This window comes from Somniosus microcephalus, chromosome 3 (assembly GCF_052327205.1).
Source record: "Somniosus microcephalus isolate GS21.2 chromosome 3, FLI_Smic_1.0, whole genome shotgun sequence".
Lineage (NCBI taxonomy): Eukaryota > Metazoa > Chordata > Chondrichthyes > Squaliformes > Somniosidae > Somniosus > Somniosus microcephalus.
This window is the reverse complement of record NC_140989.1, coordinates 313,532,912-313,555,714: the sequence shown is the minus strand read 5'-3', so window position 1 is coordinate 313,555,714 and position 22,803 is coordinate 313,532,912. Positions and strand designations below refer to the sequence as shown.

At 44.5% G+C, this 22,803-nt stretch overlaps 1 protein-coding gene across 3 annotated transcripts in view; it reads left to right on the top strand.

Moving 5' to 3' along the window:
- Positions 1–22,803, top strand: part of echdc2 (enoyl CoA hydratase domain containing 2) — a 28,956-nt gene that overhangs the window by 4,222 nt on the left and 1,931 nt on the right. For 2 of the 3 annotated variants that reach the window (XM_085982971.1, XM_085982973.1), the window contains exons 3-7: positions 1,511–1,598; positions 2,958–3,044; positions 5,659–5,751; positions 17,119–17,175; positions 22,560–22,747. In XM_085982971.1, coding sequence (XP_085839097.1) covers positions 1,511–1,598; positions 2,958–3,044; positions 5,659–5,751; positions 17,119–17,175; positions 22,560–22,747 — 513 coding nt within the window. The remainder of the gene's footprint in view (positions 1–1,510; positions 1,599–2,957; positions 3,045–5,658; positions 5,752–17,118; positions 17,176–22,559; positions 22,748–22,803) is intronic. The other variant, XM_085982972.1, reaches the window with a different exon arrangement.

Below are 22,803 nucleotides of genomic sequence, written 5' to 3'. Positions count from 1 at the left end.
TCCCCATTGCCACACAACCAGCAGATACCGCAACACTGTGGCAAATATCTCATAGCCCCTGCAGACATCGCTTCCTCCCACATCCTAAAATATGGTGTTCATTTTATCCACCTCCAGAAGGATGATAGACTGAGTGAATTCGGCCAAGATTCAAATCCAAGACCTTTCTTTCAGGCGACCCTCGTTCAACTGAGCTACCTGATCTTCCACTGTAGACTGCTAGAAGGAGAATATTGATCATTTCATGTGAGCACTTGTGCTGCATTTGTCCAACCTAAATATTCCTAACTGGGAACTCCCATATATTCCTTGATAAACCAAAGGCTTGTCATTTAAAAATATGAGCGATGTGCGTTTGTATTGTGTGTTGACTTAAGTGAGGGTAGGCAGGAATCAGTTTACAAAGGGTGATCAACATAACATAAGAAATAGGAGCAGGTGTAGGCCCTTCGAGCCTGCTCCGTCATTCAATGAGATCATGGCTGATCTTCTGCCTCATCTCCATTCACCGACTCTATCTGAACTTGCTTTAACTTCTGCCTCTGCTCCTCCCTGGAACCCCATCCATTTATTTTAACTTTGCAAGCTTTGTTTAAAGTGCTACCCAGTGCGGGCAGGCTTGGCACTCTGCACTACTACAATCCACCCTGCAAACTGGAACCGGGAGCGCGCGGGGCAGGAGGGCTCCAGGCACCGCACCAGGGCAACTCTCATACACTAGAGTGATCGTAAATCAGAGAATGGTGCTGGTTTTACTCACTGCTGTTCTTGCTGAACGCTTGTCTTGTAGCCGCAGGTGCAATGCTTGTGGCCCAGCTGCTGTTGCTCAAGCTGACTATTAATTTTCTGCGGGCATTGGAAATATGTTTAAAGGAACCGATCTGAGAGCAATAAATTACACCGTTGCCAGGCCACCAGTGCTATTATATTTGAGTTTAAATGGCAGCGGCGTGAAAACTGAAGTAAATCCAGCAAAATCGCAATTGATGTTGATTTTAATGGGAGACGGAGCTCTGATAATTAACTTCTCACTATTTTTGGTGAGGGTGAGAGCAAAAATCCCAGGAATATATAAAGCAGCATAATGAATGGTGCAAATCATTTGCTACATCATTTCCTCTTTCGCTAGCACCGTTCGAAGGTTCCTGCGACCTAGATGCGCCAAGGAAATCCCCAGGAAAATCTGGCCACAGTGTGAAAAAGTACCCAAAGCATGTTGGTACATGTTCAATCACTATTACTGAATGTACATTTAACAAAGACCTACTCTCTTTAATTTTTATCGTTGCCAGACGCATGCTTTCTTTTCTCTTGCTTGCTCGCTCGCTCACACACTTTTTCCTCTTCTTGTCTCTTTTCTTTTTCAATACCTGTACCAATAACATCAATTTTGGCCCCACCCTTTGACATGAGAGTTTACAGTTCTATTATGAGGACTTTGTAGTTGATGTGAATATGGACATGGGTGAGGAAAATCAATGACAAACCACAACTGACTACTTGTTTTCAGCTTGAAGAAGCTGTTGAAGATTTGCATCAAGACAGAAGTGTGCGTGTGGTACTGTTTAAAAGTCAGATCAAAGGAGTTTTCTGTGCAGGTAAGAGACCTATGATCTGAGTAATTTGTAACTCGAGTCCACTTGGTCTGAAGATCGCATTTTTCTGTTGTTGTGATGCAAGGTTCTACTAACCGTATAAGGCCGTGCAGTAATTTGGAATATTGTTTTGTTTTTGGATTTCAGACTGCTGCTACAAACTTTATAGTCGGTACCTAATAATAGCGAAGGTGTACTTCAGTAATTGATTGTTGAGGAGCTATCCTACCTAGTCGGTACCTAATAATAACGAAGGTGTACTTCAGTAATTGATTGTTGAGGAGCTATCCTACCTAGTCGGTACCTAATAATAGCGAAGGTGTACTTCAGTAATTGATTGTTGAGGAGCTATCCTACCTAGTCGGTACCCAATAATAGCGAAGGTGTACTTCAGTAATTGATTGTTGAGGAGCTACCCTACCTAGAATCAATGATATGATTAATGAAACATGGCTGAAAAACTTGCAAATATTAAATTGAATTTATTATGTTAAATGTATTAATATTTTGAAAACTACTTAATTCTGTGTGATATTTTACTTTAGATCATAAAATTATAGTTTTAATAAATCCCAATCTAGAAGTATTTTTACCAAGATTAATAATTCCCTAATTAAATTCCAAGAGTCCCAACTGAATATTCTGCTCTGTATTCCCCCAGCACCTCCTGCCTTTTGGCTTTCCCTAATTCCCACTCCATTTTGCAGGGGAAAGAGGTGTCCTTCTTCCAGGGCTCTACTGTTGCCATTCTTGATCCAATAAATGAGAGGTGCAACAATTGCCCAATAGGATTCCTGTATTCACAGTGGGCTGTGCCATTCCATCCTCCCATGTGGGGGGACCATGGGTGCAAAGCCACTTCCTGCCCCTTTTTCAGGTGCCGTCCAGTAGCACCAATGGACTATTACACTATGTCTATGATTCATTGGCAAAATTACAATGTCCCCCTTTTTATATAACTGGTCCTACTGGATGATGTGAGATGAATAGATAATACCAGGAATATGGCTGAGATTTGACTTGGTAATTCATTTAGAACAAGAGAGTATTGAAAACCTGCTTTAAAAAAATAAAATAAAAATGTTTAATTTTAAAACATTTGAATGCTCTTAATTTTAAATATTGGATCCATTACTGGTGATTTTTATCCTAGCCGTGTTAACTGGTAGTGACCATATTGACCATTGTGTGCACCTCAGAAGAGTCATGGAGTGTGTATTTGCAGCAGACTATTGCTTACTAAGTTTTATTCTTCTGATTGCTCCTTTTAAGCCAGTGCCAACCTAAGTTATCTTTGTATTCTTACTGAAGTGGTTTTCCAAATGATTTTCCCTTCCTCTCTCCCCGATTTTTATCTTCTAGGTGCTGACTTGAAGGAACGTGCTAAAATGAGCAATACTGAGGCCGGCCACTTTGTTCACAGGCTGCGAAGTTTAATGAGCGATATAGGCAAGTGCAAAGAAATTGAGCTATCTCTATTTCTGTAATGGTATTTTCATGCAAGGTTTTTTTTTAAACAAAGCGGTACTTGCTGTTAGTAAGCCCAGAGATTTTTGTGTGTAATGTAATGTTCAATGCAGGAAGGCCAGTGTCGGGTTTCACCATATCGACTTTGTGTCCTGCACTGCTACTAAGTAGCTCAAATCAGTCTCCATTTCAGCAGGAGGATCCATGGTTGTAATTTGTTGAGCATGTACTCCTGATGACCTCTCGTTGAACAAAATAGACCAAATAATAATGACGACGAGAAAAATAGAGAACAAAAACTGCAAAGTGAAGAAAATCATCACCAGAAAAATCTTTGATTTTTCATGCATTATTTTTGCATAATCTTGAAAACTTGTGGATCTGGAGCTGTTCTGTTAAGAGTCATCAGTATTATTTCAAAATCATGGATTAAAAGTCACTAGGTTCAGTGTGAACCACCTAGTGTGGATTAGTCACCAGACCAAGTAGTAGCTACTGAAGGATGTCCGTGTACCCATTGGATTTTTAATGATAATCTTTAATTATTTTTGGTGATAAATCACAAATGACCTGATTTTTGAGGGATTTGAACTCGTGACTTACAGGTCGCTAAGCTAGTACCATAACCACTACACTAACGTGCCTGGCTACTGGTGGATGTCACCTTCCCGTATCTCTTCTACCACTGCTCAGTGTCCATTTTTATCTTTCTGACGTACTTTTTGGTGTTTTGCTGTGTTAAAGGTGCTATATAAACTCAGTTTATTGTGCTGCAAACTTTGTGTTTTTGTTCTAAAGATTAAGGTTGTATACCCTACACAGAATTTTGTACCTTGGTATAATTCTGTGACTTTAAGTTTCCAATCAACATTTATCAACTCTTACTAGTTGATCTCCCTTGGCAAAGGGGGTAATTTTAACGTAACCCGCCCTATGGGGAACAATTTTAACGTAACCCGCCCGATGGGGAACAATTTTAATGTAACTCGCCCGATGGGGAGCAATGGGATCGAACCGGCTGCCTGTTTTAAAACCCGCCCAATTTTACTTTCTATTGAAGTCAACGGAAAGTAAAATCCGACTGGGTGTAAAAAGAGTGGCCAATTTGATCCATTCAGTTTCCCCTGGGCGGATTAGATTAAAATAACTCCTGCCCACTGCTGGCCCTGTGCAAGGCCTCCTCTGCTGGCTGGCTCAGCATGTGAGTCGGCCAATTTCCCGTCCTCTCGGATCCAGCAGGATGCCTGCAGCTTGCCACTAGCATGCTAATGAGGCCCAGGTGTCATGCTGGCATGAACGGGCAGGCAGAGCAGTCACTTCACCTACTCCGTGCCCCTTTTGAGTGCTACCTGAAAATTATCCCCAATAACTGGCTTTCTGTTTTCAAGATTGTTTTGCTCTTGCACTGCTTGGTTGCCTGTGTTACATGGGCCAATTTTTTTTACTTTTCATCTACTTCTGGCCTCAAGCTATGCCCATTTCTTGGGTGCAATGGTCAGGAAAAGGGCAGTGGAGACCCATTTTATCAGGTCTTCACTCACTTTATTCTGACTCTGAACTCATGGGGCTTCTCCTGTGGGATGGAGCTGAATCTGTCTGTAATAAACACAGGCCCAGCATATCCATACAAACCAGGCGGGCGAAAGCATTACCAGCTCTTCCGTCTCACCTTTCTTGTGTGTGTGACCCCTTGGTGGCGGAGGGCTGTACCCGGACCCCCCTCAGATTGGAGAGTCTGTGTGTCCAGCAGAAAGTTGAAAACAGGCCTGAAAGTGAGTGGGCCTTTATTTTGAATGACCAGACATTTCCCTTCTAGTTCAGTGCAAGGCCCCAAGGCTTACAAGCAGGCCCAATCCTCCTCCCTGGTTCTGATACCCAGCCCAAGTCTTGCCAGGGGGTGACCAGGTCATGTTAATGGTGAAGTCAGCTTGGACAGTCGCAGCATACTTGGGCAGCAAACTGCCTGTCCAGCACTGGGGCAGAGGGGGACCCAGAAAGGTGGCCCCTATGATTTCTGTAATAAATGAAAAGAAACTATTAACCTATCCCATTTTATATTTTATTTATGACCCCGGGTAACACATTTTAGAACAGGATTTTATTTGAGGGAAAAATATTTTTGAAACTATTGTCATTTATTATTTGTCATATGGTTATTGGGGGCAGTGGCAAGGCTATCTGATCACTTGAGATTGCTTTAAAGAGACTCACAGACCAATGTCATTGAGATTTTTCAGTTACATTGTTCCCACGGAAACAATCAACATGACCAAAACCCATAGAAACACACTCATGTTTCTGGGGATTCATGAACCATTATTAGCTAAACAGAGCTGCTGAATCCCTGCCCCCACAAGCCAGCCTTTATCAGCATTGGTCCAGAGACTTGTCAATCAAAGATGGAATGATTAGTTTGGTCATTTGGTCATGTGATTAGCTGTAGCCATTAAGCCACATTAGTGATCTGATGGTCATGTGATTCTTGGCCAGTGAGATTGCTAGAAACTACTTGGAAGGGCTATCTCTGATAACTTGGTTATTGAGATTGTTTTGATATTGTACACTTCAATTTTGGTGTGATTTTTTTTTTTTAAAGCATCCCTGCCTATGCCCACCATTGCTGCAATAGATGGGTATGCTCTTGGTGGCGGTCTGGAGCTAGCATTGGCATGTGATCTTCGTGTTGCAGGTAGGGTTAAACTGTCATATTTGCATATCTAAATATCTTATCAAGACTGACCTTGCAAGTAGAAATGCAGAGTTCAGTATATGGTTCAGAATGTCTTGCAAGGCTGCTCTACAAAAATTAAGATTTGGTGAGATGACTGGTAGGTTTGAGCCATTACTTCAGTACTGTAACCTATCTGGCTTATGAGTTTTGTAATTTCTTAAAGAAACCTTTCATAGCATCTCCACTCCTCTTGTCCCCAGCTTCCCACTCCCAATCAATTGAGATTGAGGCAAAGGCTGAAAATGGTCATCTTTAACCGTGTTCCTATGTCTACGTGATTTCTTGTAATTTATATGGGAACATGGAGATAAAATTGAGCTGGATGGATCCCCGTGTTCCATTCATTAGCTATAATGATCTTAGAATGGATACATTACAGGGTATGTGAAACAAGTAATTGGGAATGTGCACAACTAATTGAATATGTGCAGTTGTAAACTTGAAAATTACTTGTACAATAATATCTTAGTAAACAGCAGCCAACATGGATTTGGAAGATCTGTCTGACCACAACTTCTTGGAGAAAGTGACAACCCAAGTGGACTCTAAAACCCTATGACATGTACCTAGACTTCCAGAAGGCATTTGACCATGTTCCATACAAAAGACTTAATTAAAGCTCAAAGCCATGAGAATTCATGGTAAATCGCAGATGAGGATAAGAAATTGGTTGAAAGGTAGAAAACAATGGGCATTCGTTATAGGAGTTAATGTCAAGGTGGTGGGGGTAGGGGAGTATTCAGTGGGATGCCTCAGGACTTTGTATTGGGACTAATTTACATCATTGACTTTGACACAGAAATCCAATTACAATTGGTCAAATTTGTGGAGAGGCAGTAGAATTGGAGAAGACAATTTAGAAATTACAGAATGTGCCGGATAAAATATTTAAGTGGGCAGAGCAATGGCAGAAGAAATTGAATACAGACAAATGAAAGCTGTTACACATAGGAAAGACAAATGGGCAATGCATACTCTATTAATGGTGCTGAAATAGCCAAGGATGAAATTGAGACCTAAGTGACTTCATGTTCAATATGTCCAGCCAATGCAGAGCATCAGTCAACAAAGCTGATAGCATGTTGAACTATATAGCCAAATCTGAGGAAATTATTATCAAACTGTACAGTGCTCTGCTCAGACCACACCGTGAGTTCTGGTTGCCAGGAAATAAGGGAGACATTCCAGGGATGGAGGCAGTGCAGAGAAGAGCCACAAGGCTGATTTTGTGAGGATAGACTGGAGAGACTTGGGCTCTTCAGCCTTGAAAGAAGGGGTCTCCGAGGTGATCTTATAGAGGAATGTAAGATTTTAAATAGTATGGAAAATGTAAATGCAGAAAATTACTTCAAATCAAATTCAATAGAAGGGGCCATAGGCTCAAACTAGTAAAGGGCAAATCTAAGACTGCTTCTTATGAATTATTTTTCATAGTGTGATCAACACATGGAAGGGACTACTGGATAGAGTAGTGGTGAAAGAAAAAAACCCTAGAATTATTTACTAACCAATTGGACACTACAGTGTTAGAACTTTAGGGCCATTCTGGATGGATGAACTAAGATGGGCCAAACGGACTGCCTCGTTCTTTCAATCCTCCAGGTCTGAGCAAGTTAGCAAGTTTCAGTGGATGGGTCCCATTGCAGGACAGAAACCTGTGCATTAATGAGGGTCTGCAGTCTGAATTGGGCATAATTATTGCACACTACTAGAGTAGTTGGTTACTGTGAGATTGTTCACTGACCAAAAAATGTTTCTTGTTTCCTATTAATGATACTCTGCTCGTCGCCCAATCACTTACTCTCTCTGTTTCTGTCATTTTCTCTCTCTCTCTGCATCTAGCACATTTCCGTTTCCAGCAGTTTTCTCTTCGTGCTCTCTCGCTCCTGCTCTCTCGCTCGTGCTCTCTCATTTCGCTCTCATTTGTGCCGACACTCGTGCGCTCTAATTTTCACTCTTTCTCCCCCTTGCGCGCTCCCCCTTTCTCTTTCCCCTCTTTCTCTCTTTCTCTGTGCTATTGTATAAAATGTTATATACAGCACTTCAGTTTTCTGGTTCAGAATTCAATCCTCCATAGAAGATAGGAGCAGGAGTAGGCCATTCGGCCCCTCGAGCCTGCTCCGCCATTCAATGCGATCATGGCTGATCATCCAAATTCAGTACCCGGTCCCTGCTTTCTCCCCATACCCCTTGATCCCTTTAGCCTTAAGAAATATATCCAACTCCTTCTTGAATATATTTAATGTATTGGCCTCTACTGCCTTCTGTGGTAGAGAATTCCACAGGTTCACCACTATCTGGTGAAAAAATTCCTCCTCATTTCTGCCCTAAATGGCTTATCCCTTATCCTTAGACTGTGACCCCTGGTTCTGGACTCCCCGACCATCGGGAACATCCTTCCTGCATCTAATCTGTCCAGTCCTGTCAGAATTTTATAAGTTTCAATGAGATCCCCTCTCATTCTTCTAAACTCCAGCGAGTACAAGCCCAATCGACCCAATCTCTCCTCATACATCATTGCTGCCATCCCAGGTATCAGCCTGCTGAATCTTCGCTGAACTCCTTCCATTGCAAGAACATCCTTCCTCAGATAAGGTGACCAAAACTGCACATAATACTCAAGGTGTGGTCTCACCAAGGCCCTGTACAACTGCAGCAAGACATCCTTGTTCCTGTACTCAAACCCTCTCGCTATGAAGGCCAACATGCCATTTGCCTTCTTAACCGCCTGCTGCACCTGCATGCTTACCTTCAGCGACTGGTGCACAAGGACGCCCAGGTCTCGTTACACTTCCCCTTCTCCCAATCTATTACCATTCCGATAATAATCTGCCTTCCTGTTTTTGCCACCAAAGTGGATAACCTCGCATTTATCCACGTTATATTGCATCTGCCATGCTTTTGCCCAATCACCCAACCTGTCCAAATCATCCTGGAGTTTCTCGGCATCCTCCTCACAGCACACACGCCCACCCAGCTTTGTGTCGTCTGCAAATTTGGAGATATTACATCTAGTTCCCTTGCCTAGATCATTAATATATATTGTGAATAGCTGGGGCCCAAGGACCGATCCCTGCGGTACCCCACTAGTCACTGCTTGCCACTCGGAAAAAGACCCGTTTATTCCAACTCTTTGCTTTCTGTCTGCCAACCAGTTCTCTATCCAAGTCAATACCTTGCCCCCAATCCCATGTGCCTTAACTTTACACGCTAATCTCTTATGCAGGACCTTATCAAAAGCCTTCTGAAAGCCCAAATACACCACATCCACAGGTTCTCCCTTATCTATTTTACCAGTTACATCCTCAAAAAAAAATTCCAGGAGATTAGTCAAGCATGATTTACCTTTTGTAAATCCATGTTGACTTTGTCCGATCCTGTCACTGTTTTCCAAGTGCTCTGCTATTACATCTTTTATAATGAACTCTAGCATTTTCCCCACTACCGATGTCAGGCTTACCGGTCTGTAATTCCCCGTTTTCTCTCTACCACCTTTTTTGAATAGTGGGGTAACATTAGCTACCCTCCAATCCATGGGAACTGTTCCAGATTCCATCGAATGTTGGAAGATGATCAACAATGCATCTACTATTTCTAGGGCCACTTCCTTAAGTACCCTAGGATGTAGATTATCAGGCCCTGGGGATTTATTTTTTTATTCATTGATGGGATGTGGGCGTTGTAGTGTATGTACCTTTAAGAGCCCCTGTGTACTGTAATACCGGTAGTGACCACTCGGGTATATAAGCCTGTATAGCGTCTTGTATCTTTTAGTTCACCTCCAGACTTTGTTCAGTAAACACCTGTTAAACCAACTCCTGCATTCCGTGTCTCCATTAACACACACGGATACAACAGTGGCGACGAATTGGAAACGGACTTACCTGCAATTCGGCAGCACCTCAAGGAGATCGATTCCTCAGACGAAGGTCGAAGAAGAAAAAAAAACTGTGCTTTCACCAGCTAGCCGGGCTGGTGGCAGGTACTACAATTCTTCCTGCACTAATCCTTCCTGGGCGGTGGGCTGGGGCTCGATCGGGTGGCTCTGCAGCGGGGCTGAGCAGCGAGCCGGGAGACGGAGGGTGGAGTACTTGGGAGACGGCCGGCGCTGCAAAGCAGGTCGGCATTCGGACCAAGCAGAGGGAGGGAAAAGTCCCAGAGAGTCCGGCGGGAACGAGTCTCCAACTATTAAAAATATCTGTGTAAATAAAAACCGCGGAGAACAGCGTTGTCAGCAGCAGCGGGAAAGCGCGGGAGGCGCCATTTTTTCTCGGCAGGGAAGAAAGGAAAGCGCGGGAGGCGCCATTTTTGATTTTCAGGATGCCTAAGCCTGGCAATATTACTGCTTTCGATAGTGATATAGAGGATTGGACCACATATGTGGAAAGAGTGGAGGTATATTGCACAGCGAATGAAGTAGAGGATGATAAGGCATCGGTACTTCTAAATCTGATGGGCGCAAGGACATACGGGCTGTTATGAAACTTAATCACTCCAGCCAAACCGATGGACAAGAATTTTAAGGAGATTGTTGATACCCTACAGGAGCACTTAAACCCAACACCGCTGCTGATAGCGGAACTATTCAAATTCTTAAGGAGGAATCAGCACAAGAATGAAAGTAACGCTGATTACCTCACCGAATTAAGAAAGCTGTCAAAGCACTGCCAATTCGGGGCAGGACTGGCAGATTCTCTACGAGACAAATTCGTCTGCGGTCTCCTAAGTGAAGGAACACAGAAAAAGCTACTTTCTGAGAAAGATTTGACACTGGACAAGGCTTTCAGTGTGGCTGTATCATACGAAGCAGCAGCAAGAGGAGCTGCAGAGATACAACAAAAGCCACAGGACTTCGGCACCCATGAAATGACACGGGGTTTCGAGAGATGTTATCGCTGCGGCAGATCCACCCATGACCAGAGGGACTGCTGGTTCAAGGACAAAGCATGCAGGCAATGCGGAAAGATGGGACACATTGCACGTGTATGCAGATCTGGAAACACAAAATCCACTGACAGAAAAAAAATCAATAAGGGAAAGTACAGAAAGGTACAAATGATGACGGACAGTAGCTCCGAAGACCAGAAGAGGGATAGCGACTCCGGAAACAAGAGACTAAGCTGTCTCAAATTACATAATGTAATTGCCAAAGAAGATTACCAGACCATTTGGGTTACCCTCACGATAGCTGGGTCCCCAGTTAAAATGGACCTAGATACAGGATCAGCTCTGACCGTCATAAGTCGACGGGATTATGAGCAGCTATTTCCGCATATACCTTTGAAAGACACATCCATTATCTTGAAGACATATACGGGGCAGAAAGTATAACCCAGAGGGAAAATAAGGGTGCCTGTTGTATACAACGGCAAGAAAATACAGAAGTTGTATTTATACGTTCTGCAAGATGGTGGTCCACCGTTGTTGGGACGTGAATGGATCACGAAGATACGTTTAGACTGGCACTCCATTCAGGCACTGACGGTGACCAGTAAGGAAAAAAAATGATGGTGACGTCATACCTGAACGATTAAAAGACATCTTGGCTAACGCCAAAGAAGTGTTTCAACAGGAACTAGGAACCTTGAAAAGCGTCACCGCCTCAATAAAAGTGGAAGATGCGGCAATTCCCAAGTTTTTTAAGGCAAGGCCGGTGCCATACGCAATTCGTCCAGCAGTCGAGGCAGAGCTGGAGAATTTGGAAAAAGCAGGCGTGTTATCCAAGGTAGATTGGAGCGAGTGGGCAACACCCATCGTCCCGGTCATGAAGAAAACGTTGAATAATGATAAATCTGAAGAACAGAGAAAAATTCGCATCTGTGGGGACTTCAAGGTGACTGTAAACCTGGTCCTTCACACGATACAGTATCCTCTTCCGAGGATAGAAGATATTTTCACCTCACTATCCGGAGGGAAACGTTTCACCAAAATTGACTTGGCACAGGCATATCTACAGATGGTGGTTGAGGAGGCCTCTAAAAAGTATCTCACGATAAACACACACAAAGGCCTGTACCAGTACAATCGACTGGTTTTCGGAGTAGCATCAGCTCCAGCTATCTGGCAAAGAGCTATGGAGCAAGTCCTGAAAGGGATTCTGGGGACTCAATGCTACCTAGACGACATCCTTGTAACAGGAGAAAACGACAACGAGCACCGTGCCAATTTGGAGCAGGTGCTCACTAGGCTGAGAGAACGGGGCCTACGAGCAAATCGCCCCAAGTGCGAATTTTTCCAGAAACAAATATCATATTGTGGCCATATAATTAACGAAGGATTGCATAAGTCACCTGAAAAAATTGAAGCGGTCATAAAAGCCCCAGCACCTGAAAATGTCTCACAATTAAGGTCGTTCCTGGGATTGATAAATTACTACCATAAATTTTTACCGAACTTGTCAACTGTTCTGCACCCTCTTAACGCACTGCTACAAACGGGAGTAATTTGGAAATGGAGCAAAGACTGTAAACGTGCCTTCCATAAATGCAAAGGCTTGATCACGTCCAAGGAAGTGTTGACTCATTACAACCCATCACTGCCAATCAGACTGGCGTGCGATGCATCCCCTTACGGCGTAGGAGCGGTATTATCGCATAGATTCCCTGATGGCTCGGTGCGGCCGATAGCTTTTGCGTCACGCTCATTGAACTCAGCTGAGCGTAACTATGCCCAGATCGACAGGGAAGCACTCAGCCTGGTGTGGGGAGTGAAGAAATTCAACCATTACCTACACGGACAAAAATTTACCTTGTTGACTGACCATCAACCCCTCCTCTCCATATTCAACCCTAAAAAGGGCGTTCCCATTATGACAGCGCAAAGGCTACAGAGGTGGTCCCTTTTCCTAGGGGCACACCAATATGACATAGAATACAAAGGATCAAAACAGCATGGGAATGCTGACGGTTTATCGCGCCTACCGTTGCCAACGGTAGAAGAGGCACCTACAGTGGACCCAGTGGAGATGTTCCACTCAACCATAGTGGAATGTCTCCCAGTAACAAATTCTACCATTGAAAAGGAAACGAGAAATGACCCGACTCTCTCTCTCTCTCTCGAGTCTACGATTTAACGGTGAAGGGATGGCCAGCACATGGCGAACCACTGTTGCCAGCATTCTCGCAAAGAAGAGAACAGCTGTCAGTGTGCCGAGGAACCTTGATGTGTGGATCCAGAGTGGTGATTCCACCCAAACTCCAGGGTAAAGTGCTAAAGGAGCTTCACGAGGGGCATCTGGGTGGAGTGAAAATGAAGAACCTAGCCAGAGCGTTTGTGTGGTGGCCAGGTATCGATGGAGACATCGAAGAAATGACCAAGAGCTGTCTAGGATGCCAGAAGGTCCAAAACGCCCCACCACAAGCCCCTCTACATCCATGGGAGTGGCCCTCATCTCCATGGCAAAGGGTACATATCGACTTTGCTGGTCCATTTATGGACTCAATGTTCTTAATCGCGGTGGATGCACACTCCAAGTGGCCGGAGGTAATAAAGATGTCCTCCACCACCACGGAAAAAACCATCACAGTATTAAGGACCATATTTGCCAGGAATGGGCTGCCTGAACAGATCTGTTCTGATAATGGACCGCAATTTGTGTCCGAAGAATTCAGGAAGTTCTTAAAAAAAACAATGGGGTTAAGCACTACACGTCCGCCCCATACCATCCCGCCACCAATGTATTAGCTGAAAGGTTTGTCCAGACCTTCAAGAAGGCCATGGGTAATGAAGACATAAATCTACAACATAAGGTAGATAACTTCTTGTTTGCATACAGGAATGCAACACGTGGTTACAAACCAAACTCCCGCCATGATGTTTTTCAATAGAAGACTAAGATGCCGGCTGGATTTGATCAAGCCAAACATCAGAAGGGACGTAGGGAACCGGCAATTTCAAGGCATGAATGAAAGGCCAACTAGAACCTTCCAGATAGGTCAACAAGTTTTGGCCCGGGACTACCGTACCGAGAAATGGCAGCCTGGAACTATTTGCACACGACTAGGACCGCTGATGTATACCGTGGACATTGGAGAAAGCATAATAAGGCGCCATGCTGACCAGATCATAGTCATCCGAAAAGGGACAACCTACACCACAACTCTATACGCCTAATGATGAAGCAGAGATACCCATAGTATCTACCTCCGATCCGGTGATACTGGAACCAGATGAACCCGACACTGGCATTCAAGCCGAATCGACCTTGCCAAAAGAACCTACTACACCACCGAAAACTACGACACCACCGAGGCGTTATCCGGACCGAGTCAGGAAGCCTCCAGAGAGACTGACTTATAATTGATTAACTGCAGCAAATGTGTAGATTATTGTTCTTGTAAACATGTTAATTAATGATTACTTAAAATGTTATGTACTAATTATCTAAAAGGGGAGGAATTGTAGTGTATGTACCTTTAAGAGCCCCTGTGTACTGTAATACCGGTAGTGACCACTCGGGTATATAAGCCTGTATAGCGTCTTGTATCTTTTAGTTCATCTCCAGACTTTGTTCAGTAAACACCTGTTAAACCAACTCCTGCATTCCGTGTCTCCATTAACACACGGATACAACAGGCGTCGCTGGCTGGCTAGGCCTGCAATTAGTGCCCATCCCTAATCGCCCTTGAGATGGTGCTGAGCCGCCGCCTTGAACCGCTGCAGTCCATATGGTGTAGGTACACCCACAATGCTGTTAGGAAGAGAGTTCCAGGATTTTGGCCCAGCGACAGTGAAGGAACGGCGATACAGGTCCAAGTCAGGATGGTGTGTGGCTTGGAGGGGAACTTGTAGGTGGTGATGTTCCCATGCATCTGCTGCCCTTGTCCTTCTAAGTGGTAGAGGTCGCGGGTTTGGAAGGTGCTATTGAAGGAGCTTTGGCGAGTTGCTGCAGTGCATCTTGTAGATGGTACACACTGCAGCCACAGTGCGCCGGTGGTGGAGGGAGTGAATGTTGAAGGTGGATGGAGTGCCAATCAAGCGGGCTGCTTTATCCTGAATGGTGTCGAGCTTCTTGTGTTGTTGGAGCTGCACTCATCCAGGCAAGTGGAGAGTATTCCATCACACTCCTGACTTGTGCCTTGTAGATGGTGGAAAGGCTTTGGGGAGTCAGGAGGTGAGACACTCGCCGCAGAGTTCCCAGCCTCTGGCCTGCTCTTGTAGCCACAGTATTTATATGGCTGGTCCAGTTCAATTTCTGATCAATGGTAACCCCCAGGATGTTGATAGTGGGGGATTCAGCGATGGTAATGCCATTGAATGTCATTGAATGTCAAGGGGAGATGGTTAGAGTCTCGCTTGTTGGCGATGGTCATTGCCTGGCACTTGTGTGGTGCGAATGTTACTTGCCACTTGTCAGCCCAAGTCTGAATGTTGTCCAGGTCTTGCTGCATATGGACATGGACTGCATCAGTATCTGACGAGTCTCGAAGTGTGCAATCATCAGTGAACATCTCCACTTCTGACCTTATGATGGATGGAAGGTCATTGATGAAACAGCTGAAGATGGTTGGGCCTAGGACACTGCCCTGAGGAACTCCTGCAATGATGTCATGTGATTGAGATGAATGACCTCCAACAACCACAGCCAACTTCCTTTGTGCTAGGTATGATTCCAACCAATGGAGAGTTTTCCCCTTGATTCCCATTGACTTCAGTTTTGCTAGGGCTCCTTGATGCCACACTCGATCAAATGCTGCCTTGATGTCAAGGGCAGTCACTCTCGCCTCGCCTCTTCAGTTCAGCTCTTTTGTCCATGTTTGGACCTAGGCTGTAATGAGGTCAGGAGCTGAGTGGCCCTGGCGGAACCCAAACTGGGCATCAGTTATCAGGTTATTGCTGAGTAAGTGCCGCTTGATAGCACTGTCGATGACACCTTCCATCACTTTGATGATTGAGAGTAGACTGATGGGACGGTAATTGGCCGGGTTGGATTTGTCCTTTTTGTAGACAGGACATACTTGGGCAATTTTCCGCATTGCCGGGTAGATGCCAGTGTTGTAGCTGTACTGGAACAGCTTGGCTAGGGGCGCAGCTAGTTCTGGAGCACAAGTCTTCAGTACTATTGCCGGAATGTTGTCAGGGCCCATAGCCTTTGCCGTATCCAGTGTCTTCAGCCGTTTCTTGACATCACGTGGAGTGAATTGAATGGGCTGAAGACTGGCATCTGTGATGCTGGGGACCTCAGGAGGAGGCCGAGCTGGATCATCCACTCGGCACTTCTGGCTGAAGATAGTTGCAAATGCTTCAGCCTTGTCTTTTGCACTCACGTGCTGGGCTCCACCATCATTGAGGATGGGGATATTTTTGGAGCCTCCTCCTCCTGTTAACTGTTTAATTGTCCACCACCACTCACGACTGGATGTGGCAGGACTGCAGAGCTTTGATTTGATCCGATGGTTGTGAGCTCGCTTAGCTCTGTCTATCGCATGTTGCTTCCGTTGTTTGGCATGCAAGTAGTCCTGTGTTGTAGCCTCACCAGGTTGACACCTCATTTTTCGGTACGCCTGGTGCTGTTCCCGGCATGCTCTCCTGCACTCTTCGTTAAACCAGGGTTGATCTCCCGGCTTGATGGTAAGGGTAGAGTGAGGGATACGCCGGGCCATGAGGTTACAGATTGTGGTTGAATACAACTCTGCTGCTGCTGAGGACCCACAGCGCCTCATGGATGCCCAGTTTTGAGTTGCCAGATCTGTTCGAAATCTGCCCCATTTAGCACGGTGGTAGTGCCACACAACACGGTGGAGGGTATCCTCAACTTGAAGACAGGACTTCGTCTCCACAAGGACTGTGCGGTGGTCACTTACACCAATGCTGTCATAGACAGATGCATCTGCAACAGGTAGATTGGTGAGGACGAGATCAAGTAGGTTTTTCCCTCTTGTTGGTTCTCTCACCACCTGTCGCAGACCCAGTCTGGCAGCTATGCCCTTTAGGACTTGGCCAGCTTGGTCAATTGTGGTGCTACCGAGCCACTCTTGGTGATGGACATTGAAGTCCCCCACCCAGAGGACATTTTGTGCCCTTGCTACTCTGTGCTTCTTCCAATTGGTGTTCAACATGAAGGAGTACTGATTCATCAGCTGAGGGAGGGCGGTAGGTGGTAATTAGCAGCCTTCAATCCCATCAATTTCCCTACAAATACTGATTTCTTTCAGTTCCTCCCTTTCATCAGACCCTATGTTCCCTGACATCCACTGTTGTAGTTATGAAGTTACCTGTTCTTGTTGTCCACTAGCATATTGTTATGTTAAATAGCTTATGTCTCTTAATATTTAGCTGACGTGATCCAGAGCAATTACTTATTGCCACTTGTTTCCTTAACTTTAGCATCTTCTGCCAAAATGGGTCTTATTGAAGTTACCAGAGGTCTTCTTCCAGGTGCTGGTGAGTTTCTTCCTTCACGATATAAAACGAAAGGCTTGCGGTGTAGCTGATTTATGTTTGAAGACTGGGAGTATATTTCAATAAAAAGGCAGCGACTGATACTCCACTCAATAAAACCAGCCCTTGGGACTTCCTGCCACCTGCTTTTCACATTTACTTACTTGAATGTGGAGCCCGGAGGAGCAGCTATGCTCCTTCCCACCTCCCGTTTAAAGAAAGCTTGTCGCCGCTCCCTCCCCCCAGGTCTATGATCCTTCCCTCCTGGCCTCTGATCCCTGGCTTCATTTACCCAAGAGCTGCCGCAACGCTGGCAGCAGGCCGATCCAGGTAGAGTCTTCGCTGGCTGGCTGCTCGTGCCACACCGGCTCCATGGTGACGAGGGCCAATATCGGTGGCGCCTCGGCCATACCATTCAGGTGCAGGGCATGTACCCTGGACCCCCACCCCATGTGCCCAAAGATGGGGGCAACCCAATTTCTGGGCCTGATTACCACTTGCATTTTTAGCTAATTAGAAACTCTTGTAACAGCAGAGCACAAATACAGCTAGGCCCATGCTGCATGATTCTGCCATCTTGGTAGCACCCTCGCCTCTGAGTCAATAGGTTGTGGGTTCAAGTCCCACTCCAGAGACTTGAGCACAACATTCTAGGCTGACACTGCAGTGCAGTGCTGAGGGAGTGCTGCACTGTCGAGAGGTGTCATCTTTTGAATGAGACGTTAAACTGAGGCCCCGTCTCGGGTGGAAAAGATCCTATGGCACTATTTCGAAGAAGAGCAGGGGAGTTATTCCCAGTGTCATGGCCAATATTAATCCCTCAATCAACATCACTAAAACAGATTATCTGGTCATTATCACGTTGCTGTTTGTGGGAGCTTGCTGTGCACAAATTGGCTGCCGCATTTCCTACATTGCAACAGTGACTACACTTCAGAAAGTGCTTCATTGGCTGTAAAGCGCTTTGAGACGTCCAGTGGTCGTGAAAGGTGCTATATAAATGCAAATCTATCTTTCTTTTCAACCAATGAAGAATGAGCATGAAACAGGACGAGGAGGCCTATGGGGCCGCAGGGCAACATGAAGGGACCTGAACTAAAGGCAGGGAAATTGGTTTAAATCTGTGATTTAAAATTACTTGCCATAATTGCCTACAGTCTAGTTCAACCTGAGACAGTGGCCGGAGAGGGGGATGGAATTTGTGGCGATGATGTGGATTTTGTATAGATGACTCCTTCCCATGTATTGACTCCTTCCCATGTATTGACATGATGGTGCTGAAGGGCAGCATGTAGATGAGGAAGAGGAAGGGACCAAGTCTAGCTTGTTAGGGGACTCAAGGTGATGGTGTGCAGGTGAAAGAGAAGCCATTGCTGGAGGTGCTCTGGCTATGAATGGAAAGATAAGAGTGGAACCAAGTGAGGGCAGTCCCACTCCGCTGGACAAAGGAGGAGAGGCATTGGAGGAGGATGGTGTGGTCGACCATGTCAAATGCTGCAGAGGGGTCCGGGAGGAATAGTGCACAATGGTCACAGTTACAGTGGATGTCATTAATAGTGACTAAGGTGACATCAGGGAGAAATAGAAAAAAGTCAAAGCTAAAGGCACTGTATCTGAATGCGTGAAGCATTTGCAACAAAATAGATGAATTAATAGCGCAGATAGAAATTAACAGGTTTGATCTAATAGCCATTATGAAGACGTGGTTGCAAAGTGACCAAAGTTGGGAACTAAATATTCCAGGATACATAACTTTTAGAAGAGATGAGCAAAATGGAAAAGGAGGAGGGATAGCCCTGATAATAAAGGATGGGATAAAGGCAGTAGATAGAAAGGGTCTTGGCTCAGAAAATCAAGAAGTAGAATCAGTTTGGATGGAACTAAAACAGCAAGGGGCAGAAATCATTGGTGGGAGTTGTTTATAGGCCCCCAAACAGTAGTTGTAATGTAGGGCAGAGTATAAATCAGAAAATTAGAGGCGCATGTAATAACGGTAATACAGTAATCATGGACTTTAATCTACATATAGTCTGGGCAAACCAAATTTGCAGTAATAGTGTGGAGGACGAGTACATGGAATGTATACAAGATAGTTTTCTAGATCAGTATGTTGAGGAACCAATTAGGGAACAGGCTATTTTAGATCTAGTATTGTGAAATGAGAAAGGGTTAATTAATAACTTTGTAGTAAAGGGGCCTTTAGGGAAAAGTGACTAATATGCTAGAATTTTATATTGAGTTTGAAAGTGATTTAGTTAAGTCCGAAACTAGGGTCATAAATCTAAACAAAGCATCTATGTAGGTATGATGGGCGAGTTGGCTAAGGTAGATTGGGAAACTACATTAAAAGATATGATGGTAGACAATCAATGGCTAGCATTAAAAAAATTAATACATAATTTACAACAAATTACATTCCTTTAAGGCACAAAAACCCCCACAGGAAAAGTGGTCCAATCGTGGCTAACAAGAGCAGTTAAAGATAGTATTAGATCAAAGGAAGAGGCTTATAATGTTGCCAAAAAGAGTAGTAAGCCTGAGGATTGGGAGGATTTTAGAATTCAGCAAAGGAGGACCAAGAAATTGATAAGGAAAGAGGAAAAAAGAATGAGAGTAAATTAGCAAGAGACATAAAAACAGATTGCAAACATTTCTATAGGTATGTAAATAGGACGAGATTAGTGAAAGTAAACGTGGGCCCATTAGAGGCAGAGACAGGAGAAATTATAATGGGCAGTAAGGAAATGGCAGAAACACTAAACAAATACTTTGTATCTGTCTTCATGGTAGAAGACACAAAAAACATTCTGGAAATAATGGGGAACCAAGGGTCTAGAGGGAATGAAGAACTTAAAGAAATCAGTATAAGTAAAGACATAGTACTGGAGAAATGAATGGGACTAAGTGGTGACAAATCCCCTGGACCCGACGACTTGCATCCCAGGGTTTTAAGAGGTAGCTGCAGAGATAACTGATACATTTGTATTAATCTTTCAGAATTCCCTAGATTCTAGAACAGTCCCCAAGGATTGGAAGGTAGCAAACATAACCCCGCTATTTAAGAAAGGAGGAAGAGAAAAAACAGGGAATTATAGGCCAGTTAGCCTGACATCAGCAGTAGTAGGCAAAATGCTAGAATCTATTATTAGGGATGTGGTAACAGGGCACTTAGAAAATCGTAATATGATTAGGCAGAGTCAACATGGTTTTATGACAGGGAAATAGTGTTTGACAAATTTTAGAGTTTTTTTTGAAGATGTAACTAGTAGGATGGATAAGGGGGAACCAGTGGATGTAGTGTATTTGGATTTTCAAAAAGCATTTGATAAGGTGCCACACAAGAGGTTATTACACAAAATTAGGACTCATGGGATTGTGAGTAATATATTAGCATGGATTGAGGATTGGTTAATGGGCAGAGAGTAGGAATAAACAGGATTTTTTCGGGTTGGCAGGCTGTAACTAGTGGGGTACCACAAGGATCGGTGCTTGGGCCTCCGCTATTTATAATCTATATTAATCGCTTAGATGAAGGGACTGAGTGTAACATATCCAAGTTTGCTGATGATACAAAGTTAGGTGGGAAAGTAAGCTGTGAGGAGGATGCAAGGAGGCTGCAGAGACCTATAGACAGGTTGACTGAGTGGGCAAGAACATGGCAAATGGAATACAATGTGGGGAAGTGTAAAGTTATCCACTTTGGTAGGAATAACAAAAAAGCAGAATATTTTTTGAATAGTGAGAGACTAGGAAATGTTTGTATTCAGAGGGACTTGGGTGTCCTTGTACATGAATCACAGAAATTTAACACGCAGGTACAGCAAGCAATTAGGAAAGCAAATGGTATGTTAGCTTTTGTTAGAGTGTAAGAGTAAAGAAGTCTTACTACAATTATACAGGGCATGGGCGAGGCCACACCTGGAGTACTGTGTACAGTTCTGGTCTCCTTACCTAAGGAAAGACGTACTTGCCTTAGAGGGAGTGCAACGAAGGTTCACTAGACTGTTTCCTGGGATGAGGGGATTGCCCTATGAGGAGAGATTGAGTAGACTAGAGTTTAGAAGAATGAGAGGTGATCTAATTGAAACATAAAATTCTTAAGGGGCTTGACACGGTTAATGCTGGGAAAATGTTTCCCTGTCTGGGGAATCTAGAACCGGGGTCAGTCTTTAGAATAAGGGGTCGGCCATTTAGGACTGAGACGAGGAGAAATTTCTTCAAAGGGTTGTCAATATTTGGAATTCTCTACTCCAGAGCTGTGGATGCTCAGTCGTTGAGTATATTCAAGACCGAGGTCAATAAATTTTTGGGAATTGAGGGATATGGGGATAGTGCAGGAGGGTGGAGTTGAGGTAGAAGATCAGCCATGATCTTATTCAATGGCGGAGCAGGCTCGAAGGGCCAAATGGCCTAATCCTGCTCCTATTTCTTATGTTCTTAATGACTGATTAGGGCCGTTTCAGTGCTGTGGTGGGAAGGAATCCTAATTTTGAAAGATTCAGATATGGAGTAGCAGGAAAATGGGCATGGATTTGGGAGGTGACAACATTTACAAGGATGTTGAAGATGGGGCAGTAGTTTGCAAGGACAGAGGGCCAAGGGTGGGTTTTGAGAGTTGAGGGGGGGTGGGGGAAGAGAATGATGGGGATTTTGAAAGCAGGGGTCCTTGAGTAGAAGGGAGAACCATGGTGCCAGGCTGCTTCTAAAGAACTCGAGGAATTGTTGGTGACAGCACCAGGAGAAGTCCTGCAAGGCTCACAGGCCACCTTTGGGGCAGTAGGTTGTAGAGCCACTGGTTCAAAATGGGAAGGCACGTGAAGTAGGTCATGTTCCACCTCTCGTGTGATGCCTGCTCCCACATCGGATGTCATTCCCTCCAAATTAGCTGCATGCCCTCTCCTTTTTAGCAACCCGCTCATCCCGTGTGATCGTGTCTTTGTTGGTCTACTGCTATTGCATCTGACCTTTTCCATCTCCCGGCTGCCTTCTCCACTTTTTTCTGCCTGTCCTTTTTCCCCTCTTTCCACTTTCAGGTCCTGCTTTTGCTCTGTTCATCCATAGCCCCTTTCACCTGGGAGGAACTGACTTGGGGGTGGGGGGAAATAAAATAAATTTAAATAAAACTTACCTGCAGCACCACCTAGAGAAACTGTCCTTGGAGACTGAGTTTAGAAGCACAGTAGTGTTGAGAGGACTGGGGTATAATGGCATATTAAAAATACTTGAGTGTTATATAGTTGGATAGATACAGGAGTTACATATTACCACACGCTTCAGCCATCTGGAAAAACTGAGATTGTAAGCATTAGCAAATGAAATTTCAGTGTAAGCAAATTGCTGATCTAAACTGTTGTAATTAATCACATCTTTTTATTTCTATTCTCCAGGTGGTAGCCAACGGCTGCCTCGAGTTGTGGGGATTGGCATAGCAAAGGAACTTATTTTCACCGGTCGACAGATAGACGGCAAGCAAGCAGTGGCCATAGGCCTAGTGAATGATGCGGTGATTCAAAATGACTTGGGGGATGCGGCTTATCACAAGGCCCTGGATCTGGCCAAAGAAATACTTCTGCAGGTTTGTAATAAACTGTGTTAACCGTCAAGGCCTTCATGACTTTATTACTTTTTTTT